Raw genomic sequence first — 22,126 nt, forward strand, 5'->3', positions numbered from 1 at the left:
AGCATAGGGGTGTGCAGACTGAGTTGGGGAGGGAGATGGACACTGAATGGAGGAGGTAGAAAAGTATAGATACTGTAGTGGTGAGGGCCCTGGTGCAAGATGGCATTTTTTTGCAATAAGCACAATTCTAAATAAATCAGATGAAACAAAAATATAATTGACTTTTTATCACATTTTTACAGTCATAAAGTTGAAAACATAAATCATGGACTAAGCAAAGAATTGGTGAGAACGTCAAAGGACGTGCAAAAGAATTACAATACTGAGGTTAAATTTGAGTTGTAATTTTTGAAATTCTCCTACAGTTATCTTGAAGTTCGTTGCCCATCTTTTAATTATTTTCCTGGTGTATATTTATTAACCCTCTCCTTGATGTATCATTGTACCTTTTTTATTAGTCCTCTCCTTTACCTCTCCCTTTTTTTTACCCTTCAAGACATGGTTTGATGTTTGGTGTGGAGGAACTTGACTGGCCAACACAGAGCCCTAACCTCAGGGAGGGAATCACTTATCCGACACCTGCCAAAATACCCATATGGTGCTCATTAAATCTATTTTTTTAATTGTATGGCATATATATGGCATATATATGGTTGTTCACACTCCCGATTGTACACTACAAAGCGACCGTTGCAATTGGTGAACTGGTCAACAGTAACAGAAACAGGATACACCCTTTGGGGTAATAACATTTGGCTTTGTTGTGTATGTACCTTTTAAGCGTAGATGACCGATAATGGGGAATTGGGGATTTTTTTATAGCATATTTGAAGAGGATCCTTCTATGTATCTTGTACTAAATTTGATACCTTGTATCAGAAGATCATCTTTTTTCTGCCTGGTGTTGTTAAGAATATGTTCCCTACTACCCTCTCTTTAGTCAACGAAACCACAGTAGCATTATAATGTTTTTTTCTTAAATCTATCCAGTGTAACGTCACGTTCTTATTGCAAATCCAAGCTACAGTTTTGTTTGAGCCTTCGCAGTTCGCCATATAGGATACGCAATATCCACAAAGGGTGATGCCCACTCCGTGCTACCGGCCTCAAAACTCCTGATGGCTGCCCTGTGTCTGACTAAATGAAAGTTGCAGACTCGGAAGACTATTGCTTAACACAGTTAAATATCTGACTGTCCTGAAATGCTGGCATGATAGCAGAGGTTGGCACATCATGAACTTTGGACACTCCTGTTGATGAAAATATGCTCGTCGTCTGTAAGCATTATTTGTTCCTCCAGCTAAAGTGGAAAATGCTAACCAGTAGTGGATAGGACAACAAAAAAAGACCCAGCATAAAAATATGCCCTCTAGGTCTGTCCCACTTGATGGTTGATACAATGTGTTAATGTACTTTAAGTCTATTACTCGCCCTCTTTTCACAACGGATGCTAATGGGGGCACCTGTTCTTGCTTCTTTTTCCCCACCCAAAATGGGCTTGACAGCAGCCAATGGCACACCAGGTGTTATTTCAAATGGTTTACTAGCTGTGCGAATTAAAGCTGTGGCAATGCCCTTATAGGTTGACCATGGGTACAGGCTGTGATTGTAGTCACAATTCAGAGCATTTATTTCTGTTTGCGTAACCAAAACTATCCCTATTATCTTTTAACATTACACATTAACATGAACTAATGTTTTGTAAGTATGTAGTACTTGCGACCTACCATTGTATTATTTATGTTCTCAAATGAATTAAACTGTAGTATCGTTCAAATTATTCTAGAACCTTATTTACCTCTACCTTTAACATAGCAAAAGATCAAAGAAACACACTGGACTTGTGGGTAGGCTGCAAAGTGCAAACATGTACCATTGTACCTTCTTTACTAAATGTATCATAAATGTGTATGTACATATATATATATATACACATAGCACGCAAACCCCACACAGGTGATAGTGCCTAATACAGGCAAGAACAAAGTAAATGAACCCGCAATTACCACAATTTATGTATTATGTCCTAAAATATGTGTGTTATTAGTCAAAATATTTAAACTAATAAAACACAAATTATTGTATTGTTCTTGTCTTTATTGAATACATTATTCAAACATTTAAATTGTGGTTTGGAAGAAGAATATGAGTGAACGCCTAGGCTGATCACTCCAACAAAAGCTAGATGGAGTCATTAGTTAACAAACATGTCGAATCAATGAAATGGGATTGTAGGTATGTTTTAGAGCTACTTTGACATAAAAAAAATACACTCAAACATTTTGCACTTCTCATCTGATGTGAACCATGAACTCACAAACCATAAATCCAGGAAGACCTACAATCAAGAATTGATGATTTGCATAAAGCTGGAAAAGGTTACAAAGTAATCTCAAAGAGTTTATAAATTCATCAGTCCACAGTTAGACAAATTGTTTATAAATGGCACCCAGCCAAGATTACTCAAAGGGCACAACATAGAATGCTCAATGAGGTAAAAAAAGAACCTTAGAGTAACAGCGAAAAGCTTAAAGGAATCATTTGAACTGGTTAACATCTCTGTTCATGCAAAATATTGAAAAGGCATGGAGTCATGGCAGGACACCATAGACCAAGCCGCTGCCCTCCAAGAATATTTTGCCTGCCTGAAATTTGCCAAATTTCACCTTGACCCTCCACTTGGAAAAACTTTTGTGGACTGAGGATTAAAAGTTGAGTTGTTCTGGAAGAATATGCAGCACTACATATGGAGTAAAAAGGGCACCGCATGCCTACATGAAAACATCATCCCAATGGTGAAGTACAGTGGAGGAAGCATCATGATTTAGGGCTGCTTTGGTGCTTCCAGGCCTGGACTGCTTGCCAACATCGAGAGAACAATGAATTCCCCAGTGTATTAAGGTATCATACAGGATGTCAGAGTGGCTGTCCTCCAACTGAAGCTCAGTAGAAGCTAGGTGATGCAGCAGGACAATGACAATAAACATCAAAATAAACCTACTATAGAATGACTTAAAAAAAAAAAATTCCGCTTTTTCGAGTCTCCCTATCAGAGCCTAAATAAAGAAGCAGAGGCTCAGCACTCAAAATGGTAAGGTGAGTTTATTTCACACAGGCAACGTTTCGACACACACAGGTCTTTCTCAAGCCTTAGCGAAACGTTGCCCGTGTGAAATAAACTCACCTTGCCATTTGAGTGCTGAGCCTCGGTTTCTTTACTTGGGATTTATTGAAGGACTGGGTGGTACCCTGGCTCGTGCACCATCTCACAACTGAGTGCTGTATTCCAACCTTTGTTTCTGTGTATGCTATCAGAGCCTAGACCGTAACCCATTAGATCATTCACACCAGACATCCTAAGCATATGGCTGAGCTTAGGCAGTTCTGTAAGAAAGAATAGTCTAAAATAGTTTCCTAACAGTTATGAAGGTCTGATCTGCACCTACCGGAAGCGCTTGTTTGAGGTTATTGCTGCCAAAGGTGGTTCGACCAGTTATTTAATCCAAGGGTTCACTTACTTTTTGATACCTGCCGACGATGTAGATCATGTCTGGAGACTGGGGAACGACTACAAATTAGAATTACAAAGAAGGAAGTTTCAAGATAACTGTTATTGCTCACTGTATATTTATTCTGGAGTGACACACCCTGGAAGGTTTAGTAAGCCACATTCACTGCTTTAAAAAAGCTAAAGAGGAACTTCTCTGACTTGATTGATTTCTCTGGGTGCTGGCGTACATACCTCCCAATACTTTAATGGGCCGTAAAGATTAAATGCCTTTAGGAGCTTAGATCACTGTGGACCCTTTAAAAATTAGCATACACCTCAATTCTGGTTTTAAAAGATTTTTGATAAGTGCATGTAAAGGGACAGTTTTAATAAGGAAGATTGTATATCAATGTACGTACCTTATATGACAAGTGCATTACTGCTGCTGCTGCAACTGCACTTCTCCTCCATGGTTCAATGATTCTTGGTCTTTGCCGAGCCAGCACCCAGCACTAGAGCTGACTTGTATTAAGAATATCACAGGCATGAGGGGAAGTAGGATTGGAGAAAGGGACAAATTCATTTGGGGGATTCTGTACTCAATACATTAGCAAAAGGGCCAAAAAGTAAATTTTAAGGAACCATGTAGTTATCATATGCATTAAGGTACATATGATGGCCAGCATATCGCATAAAAATATATTATGGACCACAGGCATAATATTGCACAAGTGTATAGGATGATAAATCCACAGTAATTAAGAGATTTTATGAAAGGATAAGCATAGACACATGGGAACATATAATTTGACATTAGCACTATGTCTAGAGCATGGTGGACATGTGTCGGTCCTAGACTACGTAGAAGTTAGGCGTATGTTGAAGTAAGAGAAATTCTCATTATCACTTCACAAAAATGACTATCCCAAGCAATGCATACAATGGGTATGTATGTTCCATAGGTGTGAGATCGTCTGCTGTCACTTGCATGGATGCCAGGTCATCTGCCAGACATGCACAGCAACTCAATTAGCAGGGTGGGGTTCAAAGTAGCCTTGGCACTGAAAGTGAAGAAGGTAATGATTAGTGGAATGGCCCTGGGTTCCTTTTTTAAAGAGATAGTATATTTCTATGTCTTCCCTTCTGTCTCAGAAGCATGGGTGTAATAATACCATGCATTCATTGAACTATAACCCTTTCAGGAAGGAGACCTTGTGTACATCTGCATGGTTTCAAAGCATTTTCCCAGTGCCTCTGTTGAAAATTAAACCTGATGGGGATCCTACATTCCCACAGCATGTGAAAGAGGTTTGGCTGCCACGGTAAGAAACTGGGCCAAGTTTAGAAATACTGCATCAGGGGCAGAACCTTTGCGACTTTTTGAAACAAACACTGATATTTTGAAACGGATTTTTAGGACTATGCCTGAAGAAGGGACATCCGTGTCCTTAAGGAAGGTTGCGTTACATACTATTCTGACAGTTAGCCATTACAGATATCATTAGCACTCCACTTTTGTAACTTTGTTACAAACATAACTTGACCCCTTTCTATTGTATGGTACCATTCTTTCTCTTTAAAAAGTTCTACAAGTAATGCGTTCATGGGGGGAGCAGCCAATTTCAAAGCCTAATAGAATAAGTCGATATTAATCCTTTTTCACCTGCTACCCTAAAGTTTTTATCAACATAGGACCCGATTAAATGAATTGCCACCACACACAGGGTTCGAAATAGAAACAATTTGTAATTTTAGTTACCTGGGTTAGTGATTCAATGAGAAAAAAACCCCAAAACATCAGCAATTAGCCATTCCCAGCTCATATGGGTATTGTGTTTACACTCAAAAATGATGTGTGCAGTATACAGTCAGAAAGAGCACATCTAATCAAATTATGAATATTATTTATTTTATATAGTGCCATCATATTCCACGGCATTGTACAAAGGCTAAACAGTACTTAACACTTCATTTCTACATGTGCTTGCTATTCCAGAGGAAAGGGAGAAGTTGGAAATTCTACACCATTGGCAGGGATCATACGGGGACAAACTTCAACCACCAATGGAATCTTGGCCTTATCATCCCTCTATGCATCTTGGCTGTACCCAATTTCAAGTAGGACCCACCACCACTGCTCTATCCCCTGGTCCCTGGCTGCCCTGGTATACTCTACATTCAGGGGACTCGCTCCACCAGCCAATGTTCCTGCTGCTTTTGAATCACTGCCACTAGTGAGTGCAGCTGCTACTCCAATATCACCATCAGATGGAGAGCAGTTGGATGTAGAATAACTCAGACCCTGCCTTGTTCTCCATCCTTTCTTGATCCTCCCACAATACCAGCTGTAGTAGTCAGTTGCCAATTGCTCCACCAGTGTCACCTGCATTAGGGAAGACATTCTCTCAACATCTGAAGCAGAGGTATCTGGATATACAACAGAGAAGGCCGAGGCGGGAGAACTATTAGAGACACATTAATGCTCCTATGTGGGACATGCAGGACACTCTGCCAGCATGTACAAGTACCAGGTTGCATGAATGTTATCCAGCAATGATAGCATCAGCACCTTGTCTTCTATCACAAGAGAGATGCAGGGGAGATACCCGAGACCAGTCACAGATCCAAATAGACACCTTAAACAGATTAACAGATCAGACCAGCTACTTGAGGGCTTCACGTCCTCAAAGAATGCAAAACCAGCCCAAACCTCAACATACAAGACAAAGGTCTTCCAGAGTTGAAACACATACTCTATATATACAAATGTATTTGACTTGCCTACTTGTGGTTTATTATTTTTATTCATTGGTTACTGTGTCCAACATCAAAGGCAATATTTTAGTATAGTCAGTTGGTGTGAACACATAATAATTGAGCCGTGATGTAAGGTTATCATCAAATACATTTTTAATTTAAATGCGTGGGGCTTCTTGTTATGTTGTAAGATTGGTCTATCCCTTAGGTGATAGATGGTAAGCGTTGGTTAGCAGGTCCATGACGCTTAGATGTTAATGTGGAAATTTCATGTTTTAGCATCTACATGTGAAGAATTCCCTTTAAATCACGTTCTTCTTTGTATATCCTGCTCCACATCCCTATCCATAGGTGTTAATGGCCGAGAGCTTCCACAGCACTGGGCTATGTGTTTGTATGGGCAATTAAAGAGGGCGTCAGTTGTGTCTTTTTTTGTTGAAGTGTGTCATGCAAATATATGTAAAAATATTGTGTGAGTGAGCTGCCTGTGGCCAAGGATCTTTTCAGGTGGTGTGTATTAGTGTAAAGTGTAAGGTTGTATAATACTCAGTTGATGTAGTGTGTGTTGATTTAGGTATTTGTGGCGAATTTAGTGCATTTTGAAATGTGTTTGAGAAATAAAAGGGTTAACATCTCGTTGGTTTTCTTTGTTTGGGGTAGTTGTGGGTATATGTGCACCTTCTGAAGTAATGGGCCTAGTTCTAAAGTTCATGTTAGTCTGAAACGTAGTGTCCATAATGTAACTATATATAATTACTATGTTACATTTTATTTACAGAACACCAGCAGATTCCATAGTGTCATAATATGTATAAGGTTGCCTTATTAGTTAATTTCTTAAATGTCCCTCTAAACATTTAAGACAAATCTAGCTCGTTGGCGCTATGCAAATATACGATAAAACTACAGAAGTAGGTTGTGATTTGTCGTGCTATATTGTGGGTTCTGATAATGACTGTTCAATAGCCTAGAACTTTGATACAGTCAGACTACACCTATTAGTGCCAACCCTGATTTATAGCCCTCCACTTCATACACTAATCATGAGATTATAACATATATATATATCTATATATACTGATTACATATATATACCGATTTTGTGACTGGATGCTATTGTAATGAGAAGCAGCCTCCAGAAGATGACCTTTCACCCATTTGCTGTTTTGCACGGTACATGATGTGTGTGGTACACTTGCATGTGTGCTTGGTATGTACACAGCGATGTGTCTGCATGTCCGAGGGGGGTAGAGGATGGGGGAAGGGCGGATTAAAAGAAGTATCTCTTAATAGTAATGTGTTCTTACATCAGCTAGGGAGGCATCTCAATTCGGAGCGCGTCATGGCTACGTGAGATGGTGATTCACTGGGCAGAAGGTGGTGCTAGCCCAAGGGGCTCGGTCATCAGCAGCCAATGGGCAAAGAGGAAAATACCGGCTATTCTAGGAAGTGAGAGGCATGCTGGGGGAGGGGCGGAAAAGGTGACACGGTGACACGGGGTGTGTGTGCGCGTCTTCATTCTGATACAGGATGTAATACACGTACAGACAAACAGGATCAGACCTTTGGTCCAATTCCACCCCCAGGCGGTCTCCCTCCTGCCCCGCTCCTCCCCGAGCCCCCCCTTCCGTCCCTGGACGCTGTATTTCTGCACCTCCCCCCCCCCTCAATCTCAGACTGCAGAGTCCTTCTGACCGGCTCTTGTCTGTCTGCTCCCGCCGCTGCTGTCATGCCGTCCTTCTACTTGCGTGCCGTGGGGTGAGTGTAACGTAGCGGTACACGAGTCAGGCGAGCGTGCGGGGTGCACGGCTGGGTGGTCACCGGATTAATATCCACGTGGTGTGCATAGGCACATGTTAAAGAGAAAGCATGGTCACAGGTTATCGGGATAGTCGCGACCTTCGCACGGCTGGACAGCCTCACATCGTGCTGGATTCTTTATGAGCTAATCGATCCTCCTGCTATCAGATTATCAAGCAGGATTATTACTATTCGATTTCAATTTACAGAATAAGAAACAATGATATTGTCCTAATAGCCCAAAAGGAAAATGTCTTTAAAGTTGATAACTTCTATTGGGCCAACGAAGAAATAGATGGGAAGTCACATAAGCTTTTTGGACCGCAGAAGTCTCTTATTCAGATCTGAAGTCCCAGAAGTTTCAGTAACTTCACAGCTATTTCATTAAAATGTATTGGACTAACCCACAGAACAAATGTATAAAGTCTGTAGCTGTGATTCAGTATCTTCTGGCTGCATATAGCAGGAGAGATCTGAACAGAGTATCAGTAAAGTCAGTGTGACCCCCTTTACTGCAGGGTAATAATGCAAACTACAGCCCTGGGTTTATATCTAAGGTGAACTTAACTGACTGCTATTGATTACAGACTTCCAGGGCATTCTAGATACCATAGTCTGTCCATCTGAAATTCTAATTAAAAAGAACCAGTGAGATGGACTTTGTTTATAGTGCAAAGTCTCATGCACTTATTTCTGGGTCTGTGTGGGGGTTTTTGTTTTCTATTTTTCATGGGATGTTTCCATTATAGTATTTATTTATTAAATGAATACAAAGTAGACGAAGCCACTCATTCAATCAAAATAAATTAACAAAAATATAGTTGATTGGGTAGTTCTTAAATGATGCTGGATGTTGCACATGCCAAAAAATATCACTGGTGCATCTAGATGAGAGATATATATATATATATATATATATATATATATATATATATTACTATAGGTAGATGTCCAGTTTAAGTATTATAAGGGAAGATCTGCTACAGATGCGCTGATCCTTTGCTAGAAATGAAAAGTTCCCCCTGCGTTAGGCAGCCAGTCCTTGTTTATAACTAGATCAGGTCATTCATCGCCTATATACTGCTTATGTCTTTTAGGAAAACCATTGTATTTCAGCCTCTTAGATTATTTATTTGAGCGGTCGGAGAAACTAAGCCTGCGGAGAAGTCAGTAAAATACTATTAAGAAAGTTTTCTGCAGAAGTATTTCCTATGCGTCTGCATCTTTTGCATGATCCTAGCTGTGGATACGTGCTGGTTTGCCAGAACTGGGGTTAAAGGTCACGAAACTGGAGGTGTAATTGGAGACTTCAGCAGAGCAAGATATACTGGTGACTTGCACGATACCTATTCATTTATTGTCTTGTTTACGGGTAGAGATGTATGAACTTGTTCATACTTCAAAGTTGAACTCCCAGGACCTGTGGGGTGAATTATGACCTTTACAAATCCTATAAATTATATTTGATCTGAAAACTGTTTTTTTGTATGTGTCAGAGATATACACATTATATATATATATATGTGTGTGTGTGTGTTTTATCATACAAGTCTTGATATTTCAGACCCTCCCCAGGTAATACACCAAACACGTATAATGCACTCTTTATTGAACTAAACTCTATGTATATGAGAGTTTCCCCATCTCTAATACTGCCGGCTTGTGGGTTAACCTGGGCAACAGAGATTCTGAAAAGGTGTGTGTGCGTGTGTGTAATTTAATGTGTGTGTGCTCTTCGTCATTGAAATGACGTTGGCACGTGTGTAAGGATCTTGGCTGGAGGAGTCTGTCGGTGGAGACCCCTCGAGTGAGGGCGCTGGCCACGGACTCCATCCCAACCCAACCTGGAAGTAAAAGGTTAAAGCTTAAGGTTAATGGCCTAAATTGGCATATTGCCTTAGGCCCCTTGGAGTGGCTCTGTAGTTTATTCTGCTATGTGCCCTCAAGGCAATTGCTTAACAGACTTTGGTGGTACTTTATGAATTAAATGAAGGTATGATGGTCCCAGTGATGGAGTGCCATTGTCCCTGTTATATGTATTGGTGGTTTCTCTCTTTTCTTCTGTATCTATGCTATATATATGTGTGCTTTTCCATAGCTTCTCACTTAATTGTGTGTTGCGTGGCAGTTACCTGAAGAGTATATTGCTATGTGTATATATTTGTGTGTGCAGGTTATCATATCAGCGTTGCTTTCTGCATTTCAACAATGCTTGCAGTGTCTGGGTGGGGGTGGCCAACATGTATCCCTAAACAAAAGACTAGCTTTTCATTGACATTGTAGTTCAACAACTGGCAGAAACTGCCATAGGCGTCTTAGCAGGATGACTGTGCTTATGAGTGGAAATGATCCTAGAAGCTGTGTGTTTGTGAATGTACACCTCAAATTATACAATTTTCTACTGCTTTCACTCTGAATTGCTCATATACCGTGTTTCCCCGAAAGTAAGACAGCGTCTTACTTTCTTTTTATCCCTAAAAGCCCCACTATGTCTTACTTTCGGGGTATGTCTTATATTGGGAAAAATTTTTCGAATTTAATGCTTTCCTACCTTTCCTTTCTTCTTTCAGCTTCTTTTCCTCCTCTTCGCCAGTTCTTGTCTCCTTCCGGGTCAGAGGGCACGGACAGCGGTGGGCGCGGCTTCAGTGTTGTGCGCCGGGATCTGACAAGAAACCCCGGCGCACAACAGCTGTTGCCGCGCAGATCACAAGGGAGCGGTATCGGAGGTCATTAACAGACCTCCGGCTCCCTTGAGTGATTTTAAGCCGGGTTGAACCCGGCTTAAAATCACTCAAGGGAGCCGGAGGTCTGTTAAAGACCTCCGATACCGCTCCCTTGCGAGCCTGCTCCTCCAGCGGCGGACATTACTGTCCGTCTCTGGAGGGGTGCCGGGTGCCGCAGGTTGGCACCCCCTGGAGTGTGGCGCCCTGTGCGGTCGCACACCCCAAAGGTCGGCCCTGCTCTAAGGGGCCGGCCTTAGGGGTCTGCGGCCGCACAGGGTTTAAATAAAAACATCGGGGTTTTTTTTCAACTTTATTTAACATCCTCCATGTTAAATAAAGTTAAAAAAACTTTATTTAACATCCTCCATGTTAAATAAAGTTTTTTTTAACTTTATTTAACATGGAGGATGTTAAATAAAGTTAAAAAAAAAACCCCGATGTTTTAATTTAAATCCTGTGCGGCCGCAGACACGTAAGGCCGGCCTTGGTGGGGACTTCCCGGCCCCTTAGAGTGGCGGACCCGGTCGCAGGTGCGGCGGGCCTAAGGGGCAGGCGCCCCTTATGCCCTGCGTTAATGCTGCCGTAGGCCGTAGGCAAATCCCCCGTGTTTCCCCGAAAGTAAGACATATGTCTTACTTTCGGGGTACGGCTTATATTAGCTGACCCCTCTGAAACTCCCGATACGTCTTACTATCGGGGGTGTCTTACTATCGGGGAAACACGGTATACATCAGAAATCACTTTGGGGCCGTATTGCAGGGTTTTTTTTTTTTTGGAAGTGTGTGTCTCAATGATCACTCTTTATGGAGACTCAAGCAGCATGGCTGTATGTGTATGATTGACAGGCCTAGACTGTCCATGTGGCTCGCTTGTTGTCGCAGATTGGGTGCTGAAGTGTGCGGGTGCTGACTGGATATACCCAGCCGCACGCTACATGCCATGCATATACAGCCAGACAACGCTTATATCTTTAGGCTGCTGCTGGTTGGAAAGTACCTGGGCTGCCCTTCTCATCCCCAGCCCTGATGTGTAATGGGCCAGCATAGTGTTTGAGTGTGTGTCTGGTTGTATAACTGTATTTCCATGTACATGTAAAATTATTTTGCATCTGGGTATTTGTATTTATGAGTTATAGGGCCTTTGCTCCCAAACTTTCATTTTTCCTAAAAGTTAAATGGCTGTATCAATTGGTAGACATGGGGTTAGAAGGAAGGTATATAATTAAAAAAAAATAAAAAAAAAAAAATGGGCACATGCACAGTCGTTACAATCTTTAACATATACGTTGTAAAAACCTTAAATAGGAGGTACCTTGGAGTATTCTATCACCCCAAAGTGGTATTGTGATTTTCATAGGCATCCTCCATACATTTCTGCCCTCGTAAGCAAATACTCTCCTACTCGATCCCTACGTTCTTCCCATGGGCTAAAGTTCTTCCTCACTTATCACCTCTTCCTTTTCCCGTCTACAAGATTTCACTCGGGGTGCCCCATATCTCTGGAATCTACTTTCACTGAACCTTCAGCATTCACCATCCCTCCCGACATTCAAGAAACCTCTCAAAACCCACTTCTTCAGAGAAGCATACCATCTTAGCTGCTAGAACTTCCTTGTCATTGATACAACCACCACACTACCTCTCACCCTTTCTCTATGCCTTATGTTTGTCACCCCATTCCCTCTAGATTGTAAGCTTGCGAGCAGGGCTCTCTCCACCTAATGTATCGGTTTGTCGTAGTCTGTCAATTCTTGTCTTGTCATACCCCTTGAATATATTAGTGTGTGTGTGTGTGTGTATATATATATGTATGTATATATATGTATATGTGTAAATTGTTGGCGCTATATAAATAAAAGATAATAATAATACATTGCTCTGTTTGACTAGGCAGTAGGCACTTGGGAAGTGTTGAGCAACTCCCCACTAATTGCTAAACTCTGGAAGTCCTCTGTTACTTCATGATGCAGTGTATTCATGTAGCCTCCAGGGGCAGAAATTAACTCCTACAGGCACTGACAACTGATATGGTTTCTTAATAGCAAAATGAATATGGAAATGAAAATGAACAAATGAATTATTGTTCTAGAATACCACATTTTCTTACAATAATGTGTGTGTGTGTGTGTGTATATATATATATATATATATAATATATATTCTACATACACCGGTGTGTGCGTGCGCAGAGCATGATTTTCCTGCCTTAACTGGACATAAAGTTACGTCTGTATTTTTCTTCACCTGTGTTTGTCTGGGGATGGTGAATTTCTTGGCTACCGTTGTGAAGGATGTTGGCACTTTTTAAATATCCTGGTATTTGTGGACATAAGGGGTGTTGTTTAATAAAACTTTTAAGTGTGCCTATGTAATGTGTTTGATGTAGTAGTCTATATTTTCTTAATTTTTAACTACACAATTTTAATTTTTTTATTTATTTTTTTTTAATTCTCATACACAGGCCGTGCTCCAGAACAGTTAAAAGATGGGTAGAATCTCAGAGAGGTACGTGCCGCAAGGCACACGCTTTGCGGGTACTGAGTGGGCAGATGGAGCGTCTTCCACCAGCCGTGAGAGAGTTTGTCGTGAGAGGAGCTGAACTCTGTGATCCCCAAAACATCCACATATGTGATGGATCCACAGCAGAGAATGACACCATAATAACTTTTTTGCAACAGGAAGGGATGTTGAAGAAACTGCATAAGTACCCCAACTGGTGAGTATTATCTTCCAACTGTATTACCTGAGCTTGTATGTAGTTCTGCCTGAACAATGTAGCTGTTTCTCTGCTTTGCTTGGGCTTAGGTGAGACAGGTCACTTTAGTGTTTTTAGTATTTTTTTTTATTTTTTTATGGAAACTCTTAACTTTGGAGAGAGATTGATATTTATGATTCCATGCAAATAAACCTAGAACTGTATCTTTGTCTCTCCACTAATTATTCTTTTTCTTTAAGATAATATTAGTTGTCTCCTCCTTTTTAATAGCTGGTTGGCACGAACTGACCCAAAAGATGTAGCTCGAGTTGAGAGTAAGACCGTAATTGTGACAGAGAAGCAGAGGGACACTGTACCGATTCCTGTACCAGGAGTTAAAGGACAACTTGGGAACTGGATGGCTCCTCAAGAATTTGAGAGGGCAAAGAGTGAGCGTTTCCCCGGCTGCATGAGAGGTCTGTATTTATTTAAGCATATCTTCTTTCAATTAGGCTATTTTTACCTTTTTGTATTGCGTATAGCATCTAAATTTTCTTTGTGTTCACTCTCCAAAATATCCTTTGAAAGAGAATACAAGGTCGCTTCTGCAACCTTGTGCAGAGACTTTGTTTAATTTAAGACCACCATCAAAAGTATTCAGGCCTCCTGCAGACCTATGGCATGTCGGATTTCCCAGGCCTAGAAAGGCCTCTTTCTGAAAATGTAATGCTGTAATGGTAGATGGCAGTAATAAAAACAGCTCTACAGTTTTTGTGGGTATTCCCAGTGTCTTTCATCTTTCTGGTTTTACTCTGTCTTCACAGGTAGAACCATGTATGTGCTTCCATTTAGTATGGGCCCTGTTGGCTCCCCACTGTCTAAATATGGGGTACAGCTTACTGACTCCCCATATGTAGTTGCCAGCATGCGCATAATGACACGGATGGGTGCACCTGTTCTAGATGCCTTGGTGGATGGAGACTTTGTGAAATGTCTACACTCTGTTGGACAACCCCTTCCCTTGAAAGGTAAATGTACCGCTAATGGCATTGGTTGCACTCATCTCAATAAAAATACTGTTCATCCAGAAATGCCTTTAAAATGCTCATTTTCTTCTCTCTTTGCAGCCCCGTTGGTGAACTCTTGGCCCTGTAATCCGGAGAAGACCCTCATTGCCCATGTTCCTGATTCTCGTGAAATTGTTTCATTTGGCAGTGGGTATGGCGGGAACTCTCTCCTCGGGAAAAAATGCTTTGCTCTGCGCATTGCTTCTCGAATCGCCAAGGATGAGGGCTGGTTGGCTGAGCATATGCTGGTGAGAGAGGATATCTCTGCTTCCTGTATCCACTCTCTCTACCTCCATGCATTACGCTTTCTCTCTCATGCACTCCTCTCTCCTCCCTCCCTGTATCCCCTGTCAGATCTTGGGGATCACAAACCCTGCTGGACAAAAGAGATATATCGCAGCTGCCTTTCCTAGTGCCTGTGGGAAAACTAATCTTGCCATGATGCGTCCAGCCTTGCCTGGATGGAAGGTACAGTGTGTAGGGGATGACATCGCCTGGATGAAATTTGACAGTCAAGGTGAGAAGAAGAATAAAAACGCCAATGTGAAAAATCAAATAACTTCTTATACCGAGACACCTGGTAATACAAACTCTTTTCAGAGGAGACAGTTGTTTAGTGACAATCCTTAAGTTGGATCCCAGTGGCGTATAACAAATAATACAAATATGTAAATAAGCACTCTGGAAACTTAAATACGCAAATACACCAAAGTACATAAAATGTATTGTAGTACATCCAATAACAAAATTATTACAATTGATCATGAATTAATCTGATTAATTACAACTGATTATAAATATATAAAAGACAGCCACACATTAATATATATATTCATTTATCTTTTTTATCAGAAGCACATTATGCTATATATAAACATAATTTACTAAGAACAAAATATATAATTATGTAAATTAAGGGTGTGTGTGTGTGTATATATATATATATATATATATATATATATATATATATATATATATGTGTGTGTGTGTTTTTGATGTAAGATGAAAGTAATGCAGGGTTACGTGGGCTGATAAATATGGTTAAATAGAAAAAAGAAATAGAGGGCGGAAGTAATGAGAAAAAGTCACGTTGGTGTATTATAAAATATGTGAGTGATGCACCCAAGAGTGTAATGGGTTATGTAGCATGTAACACTGGGTATTAATGTAGATCCTGCAGCTTTGGTTATCAATATAAGGAGCTTCATTAACCCCTTGATGACAATTGCCGGTCCGGGTACGTCACGGAAATTCAAGTCGATAACGACAAATGACGTGCCAGGACTGGCACGTCTTTAAACGGGTGCAGAAAGCGATCTATTTCCGCTTTCTGCACCGAAACGGCGTTGCTGTAATGCCTCGACCTCGAGGCATTCAGCAACGCCATTATCGGCACAAAGGGGCCATCTCTGGCCCCTCCCCGGGGCGTCAACATCCGCCATACTTTGTATGGCGGCGGACGCCCGTTTTAAAATCGTTGATCGCCTCCTAAACTTAAATGGTGTCGCTGGAATGCCTCGATCAGGAGGCATCCAGCGACACCAAACACTTACCTGGGGATGGACCAACAAAGACTAAAAAGTTCGCTAGACGGTCTCCAGACCCTCTAGAGAACTCTGGCTCCACTTGCAGGTTGAATATAGGTACTGCATTCAACCATGCAAGTCAATGGAGCTCAGCTTTCTAATCACAGTGTGATTAGAAAAAATAAATTAAAAATAAAAATAATAATTAGAAAAAAATAGTAAAAAAACAGTAAAATGTAAAAATAATTTCCCACTGATGTCACTATCAGGGGAACCTTCAAGTTGAAAAAAAATGTAAAAAAAAGGGCAAAAAAATAAATAAATATATATATATATATATATATATATATATATTTATAAAAAATATATTTTTGTGAGCAAGTCCTAAAATTAGCATATTAGCTTAAAACAATTCTCGCATGGAAAGAGTTAAAATACTGGCATATTAAATGCCCATGGGGTGTCTACTTTTAAAAAATGTATGATCTGATGGGGTAAATTGAATTGGCCGGGTTCAACAAGGTCCCAATTAACACGGGGGGGGAAGGATGGCCACACATCTAATTTCCAATTAGAAAAACGCACACGTACCAAATGTGGCCTTTTAGTTCCCCCCCAAAAATGACAAACCCATGCATGTGGGGTATCACTGTACTCAGGAGATGTTGCTGAACACATATTGGGGCGTCGTGTGACAGCGGCATATACCAGGAGCTGTAAATTTATACATAAAGTAGGTGTGTGGGAAAAATACACACAAAAATACTACTGCAAACTTTGAAAAAATGCTGGTGGTAAAATGTGTGCATGCAAAGAGTTAAAATACCCTGGGGTGTCTAGTTTTCAAAAATATATGGTTTTGTTGGGCACACTGAAATGGCCCGGCTCAAAGATGTACCAAATAGGGGATGGGCAGTGGATCCCCAAATGCCAAAGTTCAACATTGAAAAATGTGCATGCCCCAAATGTGGCCCTTTTGCCCCCAAACAGCCAGGCAAAATCATTCATGTGAGGTATCACTGCGCTCAGGAGTAGTTGCTGAACACATATTGGGGTGTTTTGTGATAGTGACATATACGAGAACTTTTTAATTCATACCTGAAGTAAAATGTGTGTGACAAAACAAATGCAAAAAAATGACTACCACAAAGTTTGACAAAGACTGGTGGTAGATATGGTGCATGGAAAGAGTTGAAATACCCTGGGGTGTCTAGTTTTCAAAAATATATGGCTTTATTGGGCACACTGAAATGGCCCGGCTCAAAGATGTACCAAATAGGGCATGGGCAGTGGATCCCCAAATGCCAAAGTTCAACATTGAAAAATGCGCATGCCCCAAATGTGGCCTTTTGCCCCCAAACAGCCAGGAAAAATCATTCATGTGAGGTATCGCTGTACTCAGGAGATGTTGCTATTGGGGTGTTTTATGATAGTGACATATACCAGAACCTGTTTATTTATACCTAAAGTAAAATGTGTGTGGGAAAAAAAAATGCAAAAAAATTACTACCATAAAGTTTGACAAAGGCTGATGGTAGAATAAGTGCTTGGAAAGGGTTAAAATACCAGCATTTGGAATACCCTGGGCTGTCTAGTTTTCAAAAATATATGATTTGATGGGGTAAATTGCATTGGCCGGGTTCAAAGATACCCGAAAGGGCACATGGGGGGAATAATTACCAGATTTGGAAAAAATGGCTTTGAAATAGCAAAACGCTACCTGTACTTATTGCTCCATAACGTGCCCTTCTTGTCCTGAAAAAAACAATATCTAATGTGTGTGGGTTCAGTAAACGGGAAAGAAGAAAATTACAGCTAAACACGAGCAGCGCAGAAATGTTAAAACGGCCATTGTCACGAAGGGTACAAAAAGTAAAATAAGCCTTTGTCACGAAGGGGTTAAAGGGGACAATGTTTGTAGGGACTGATATTGAGAAGGAAGAGTGGGAGTTTTGTGAGCATGGACTGGTGCTAGATGCGGTACAGGAGAAAATATGACACTGTATTGATTGGAGGTTGGTTTTGGTAATGGAAGAGTATATCGAATTCAGGTGATGGTTTCTCCAAATTGATCTAATTTCTACCTTGTTACAGGTCGTCTCCGAGCCATTAATCCAGAAAATGGCTTTTTTGGAGTGGCTCCAGGGACTTCAGCAAAGACCAATCCCAATGCGTTGAACACAGTGGAAAGCAATACAATATTTACCAATGTGGGAGAGACCAGTGATGGAGGAGTTTACTGGGAGGGACTCGATCAACCATTGCCACCAGGGGTCACTGTCACCTCCTGGCTAGGAAAAGCCTGGAAGCCAGGTCAGAAATTCTTTTGATTCTCTTTTCTTTCCGAGGAATCTTGCCATCTAATGAACATTAACAAAAAACAAACATATATACCTTTTTTAAATAACCTAATTCTTGTTTTGATAGAAGGATTACACATTCTTAAAGTTTGTCTAGTTATGGGTTTGAAGTACAAATTGTCTCAAAATTGTTGATTTTTCAGTAAATCACCACTGTTGATTGTTTAGAGAGAAGTTGAGGATGGCCTTTTTACGATGAGGGAGTCAAGCCACCCTTAGAGGAAGTCTATAATGAACCACAGCAGGGAGCTCCATTATTGACTAGTTACTTGTAATGAAACAGAATGTGGCGAACCAATCGACCAGTCTAGTCTACCCATTTTTCCTGATGTAAGGGCTTAAACATCATTCAGACCTTCAACATCATAGGTCCGCTCCTATTGTCAGGAAAACCTTATGCTAATCCCATGCATGTTTAAATTCCCTCTCTGTATTGGCCTCTTCCACTTCTGCTGGGAGACAGTTTTCATGTATCTACTACTCTCTCAGTAAAGTAGGACGTACTTAAATTACATAAAAGCCTCTGACCCTCTAGTTTTTGTGCTAGATCAAATGCATCTAGACATAGGGTGTGCTATTTGCTAAAGAACTACTCTGTTTATCCAGTCAGGTTACCCCTAATCTACAAATTATAAAAGGGCTTGTATGTGCTAATAAATGAATCCGTATCTCTTTTGTCAGAATCTCTCCTACTTCCTAAGTTTTTATGGCAAATTTCTCTACAGGTGATAAAGAGCCCTGCGCTCACCCGAATTCACGTTTCTGTGCTCCTGCTGCTCAGTGTCCCATTATGGATGATGCCTGGGAGTCTCCTGAGGGTGTCCCTATCGATGCCATTATATTCGGTGGGCGAAGGCCAGAAGGTAAGTCCAAGACACGTACCGTATTTGCTCGATTATAAGACGACCCTGATTATAAGACGACCCCCCAAAATCTAAATATGAATTTAGGAAAAAAACAAAGCCTGAATATAAGACTACCCTATAGGAAAAAAGTTTTACTAGTAAATATTAATTCATGTAAACAATATTTTCATATTTAATAAAAGCTATGATTGAGAAAAATATATATATTTTTTTTAATTTCCTTTTATTTGCCAACCTGCCCCCCCCCCCAGTTATGCACATCTGCCCCCAGGGTTGCCACTCTGCCCCATGATGTGCCACTCTGGCATATAGGGGGTTAAAAGGCATTTCTGGAGGTGTGTATATATCTGCTAACAGCAATCACACTCCTATCAAGCCAAGGCAGCCAGTACATGCTGGAACCTGGGGATGATAGGAGTCTGAGTACAGCCTCCCTATGCCATGCTACCACCACCACCCCCCTTACACATCCATACTAACACACACTCATTCACAAACATTTAAATACTCATTCATTCCATTAATCACACATACCCAAAAACCCTCCCCCACCCCCTTACCTGAACTGCAGATCTCTCACTGGAAGACTTCTGCAGGGGCCCGGGTGTGCGAGCAACTTCTCTGGCCCCGCCCCCAGAGGAAGGAGGGGGGAGGCAGAGTTATGTGACACTCTTCTAGCTTCCTGTTCTCCTGCTGCTCGCAACCAAAGCCCGGTAAGCAGCATGGCCCCAGCGGACATTTTGAGGTCTGATTAGAAGACGACCTCAATTATAAGACGAGGGGTATTTTTCAGAGCGTTTGCTCTGAAAAAAACCTCCTCTTATAATCGAGCAAATACGGTAATCCTTTTTAGTGTGCTTGCATAAAACCAGTTCTCTGGATGACGTGGCAAAATACCGATAAATGTCTTCCCTCCGGGAGGAAAAAATGTGGTTTTATTTTGTAGTGAAGAAAGGCTGCCACTGTATGTTCTTTTCTTTTAAATCCATGATTTGTTAATGCTTTCCTTTTCAACAAGCTAAATTGAGATTTCACAAAGCTGTAGTCAAGCCACCAAAATGAAGGCCTATGTATCCTATATCCTTGTTGTGGCACCGTGACCCTTGCATTTTTAGGGACTTTAGCCAACAGCATATGTCATCTTGTGGTTAATTTCCTTACATACATTTATTCTTGTATTGCTTCTAATCCCATGAGTACTTAGTCATAAAAATGGGCTTTACGTTTAAAATATATTATTGAAGTGCTTAATACTGTATACCACATAGGGATTTGATTTAATCCCCTATTATAAAGTATATAGCACAAACAATTATGTTTCCAGATAATTCACTTTCAGATTCAAGATTAATGCTCAACTAAATCCCCTGATGCAGAGAGCATATTCATTCATTTTCACAAGAGAATTGGTGACGACCGGACCAATAAGGTGTACACTTTAACAATAGCCTGGCCTGTAATTAAATGATTCATAATTGTTGATAATTACGCCATTGATTAAGTGCACACATAGTTCTGTTATTTATATGGCGTAAACTATTTGCACCATTCGTGTATTTATAACTGATTTGGTATAAATCATCTTACATAATATATAATGTTGTCATTTTTTAAAATAATTTATACATTTTTTTTTATTGCATTGTATAGGAGTGCCATTGGTCTACGAGAGCTATAACTGGAACCACGGCGTGTTTGTTGGAGCCTCTATGAGGTCGGAGGCCACAGCTGCTGCAGAGCACAAAGGTGCTGATACAACCTATGCTTTTAGATTTCCCTTTCCACTTACTGTTTCCATTTTCTTTTTTTTTTGTTTATAATAACATTGCTTTGTTACCAACGTTTATCCCAGAACTCTCATTTGTTGTTTATCTGCTGCTGTAGTAAATCACCTGCCCTGTTTTTTCTTTATTATCTCCTTCATTTTGATACTTTTCCTTGCTCATTTTGCTCATCTCTCTTCCTAGGAAAAGTCATAATGCATGACCCGTTTGCCATGAGGCCTTTCTTCGGTTATAATTTTGGACACTACCTGTCTCACTGGCTGAGTCTGCAGCAACGAGAAGGTGTACGTCTTCCCAAAATCTTCCATGTCAACTGGTTCCGAAAGGATGAGCAGGGCAGCTTCTTATGGCCTGGATTTGGGGAGAATGCACGAGTACTCGACTGGATCTTCCGCAGAGTGGAGGGAGAAGAGAGTGCCCGTGCGAGTCCCATTGGGTACCTTCCGGCAGAGGGGGCTCTGAACTTAGAAGGTTTGGGTGGGGTAGACACAGAACAGCTGTTTTCACTACCCAAAGGATTCTGGGAGAAGGAGGTACAGGATGTGAAGACCTACTTGTCTGAACAAGTGACTGATGATCTGCCCCAGCAAATCATGCAAGAGCTGGAGGGCCTTGAAGGAAGAGTAAAGCACATGTAAATGTGGTGAAACAGCAGGGATAAAGTGCAATGTGGAGGTTACCCTAAAATTCTGGGAAGGGAACAAGTGCTTTTTTGAAACTGCACATGTTCATATTTTCCTCCCTTATGCATCATGGGAGAAAACTAGTGCCTTACTGCAGCTAAGGGGTCATCTTCTGATGGGTTTACTGGGGGAAGGGGTTTAACTTTTAGAAGTACCACTGGGGGATAAGGGTCTCATTGACCCATTCAATTACTGTTCCATTAAGGATGGTTGTGGGTGATCATCACCAAAATGGGATACAATTATTTGGTTATCCGTGTCCATCATTAACTTTATAGATTGGGCCTGCAAACATTTATACCTATGGATCACTGTGCAAATTGTATTAAAATACTGTAGGGTGCCTGTCTTATTGTGTGGGGTACTTCACAAAACTTCAGCTTGCACTCTTTTCCAGATGACTGCTAGTCAAAAGCTGATAGAGATATAGACCTAG

General features: G+C 40.9%; 1 protein-coding gene across 1 annotated transcript; it reads left to right on the forward strand.

The window, feature by feature from the left end:
• The first annotated feature begins 7,916 nt into the window (after positions 1 to 7,916).
• On the forward strand, positions 7,917 to 21,645 carry LOC149300496 (phosphoenolpyruvate carboxykinase [GTP], mitochondrial-like). Its single transcript, XM_089485131.1, has 10 exons — positions 7,917 to 7,945; positions 13,171 to 13,425; positions 13,696 to 13,880; positions 14,229 to 14,432; positions 14,532 to 14,719; positions 14,826 to 14,988; positions 18,092 to 18,310; positions 19,083 to 19,220; positions 20,874 to 20,969; positions 21,191 to 21,645. Exons 1-10 carry the CDS (start codon positions 7,917 to 7,919, stop codon positions 21,643 to 21,645), a joined length of 1,932 nt encoding a protein of 643 aa, XP_089341257.1.
• Positions 21,646 to 22,126: the final 481 nt, after the last annotated feature.

This window comes from Sceloporus occidentalis, unplaced genomic scaffold (genome assembly GCF_023333645.1).
Source record: "Sceloporus occidentalis isolate IW3139 unplaced genomic scaffold, rSceOcc1.0.p SCAF_24, whole genome shotgun sequence".
Lineage (NCBI taxonomy): Eukaryota > Metazoa > Chordata > Lepidosauria > Squamata > Phrynosomatidae > Sceloporus > Sceloporus occidentalis.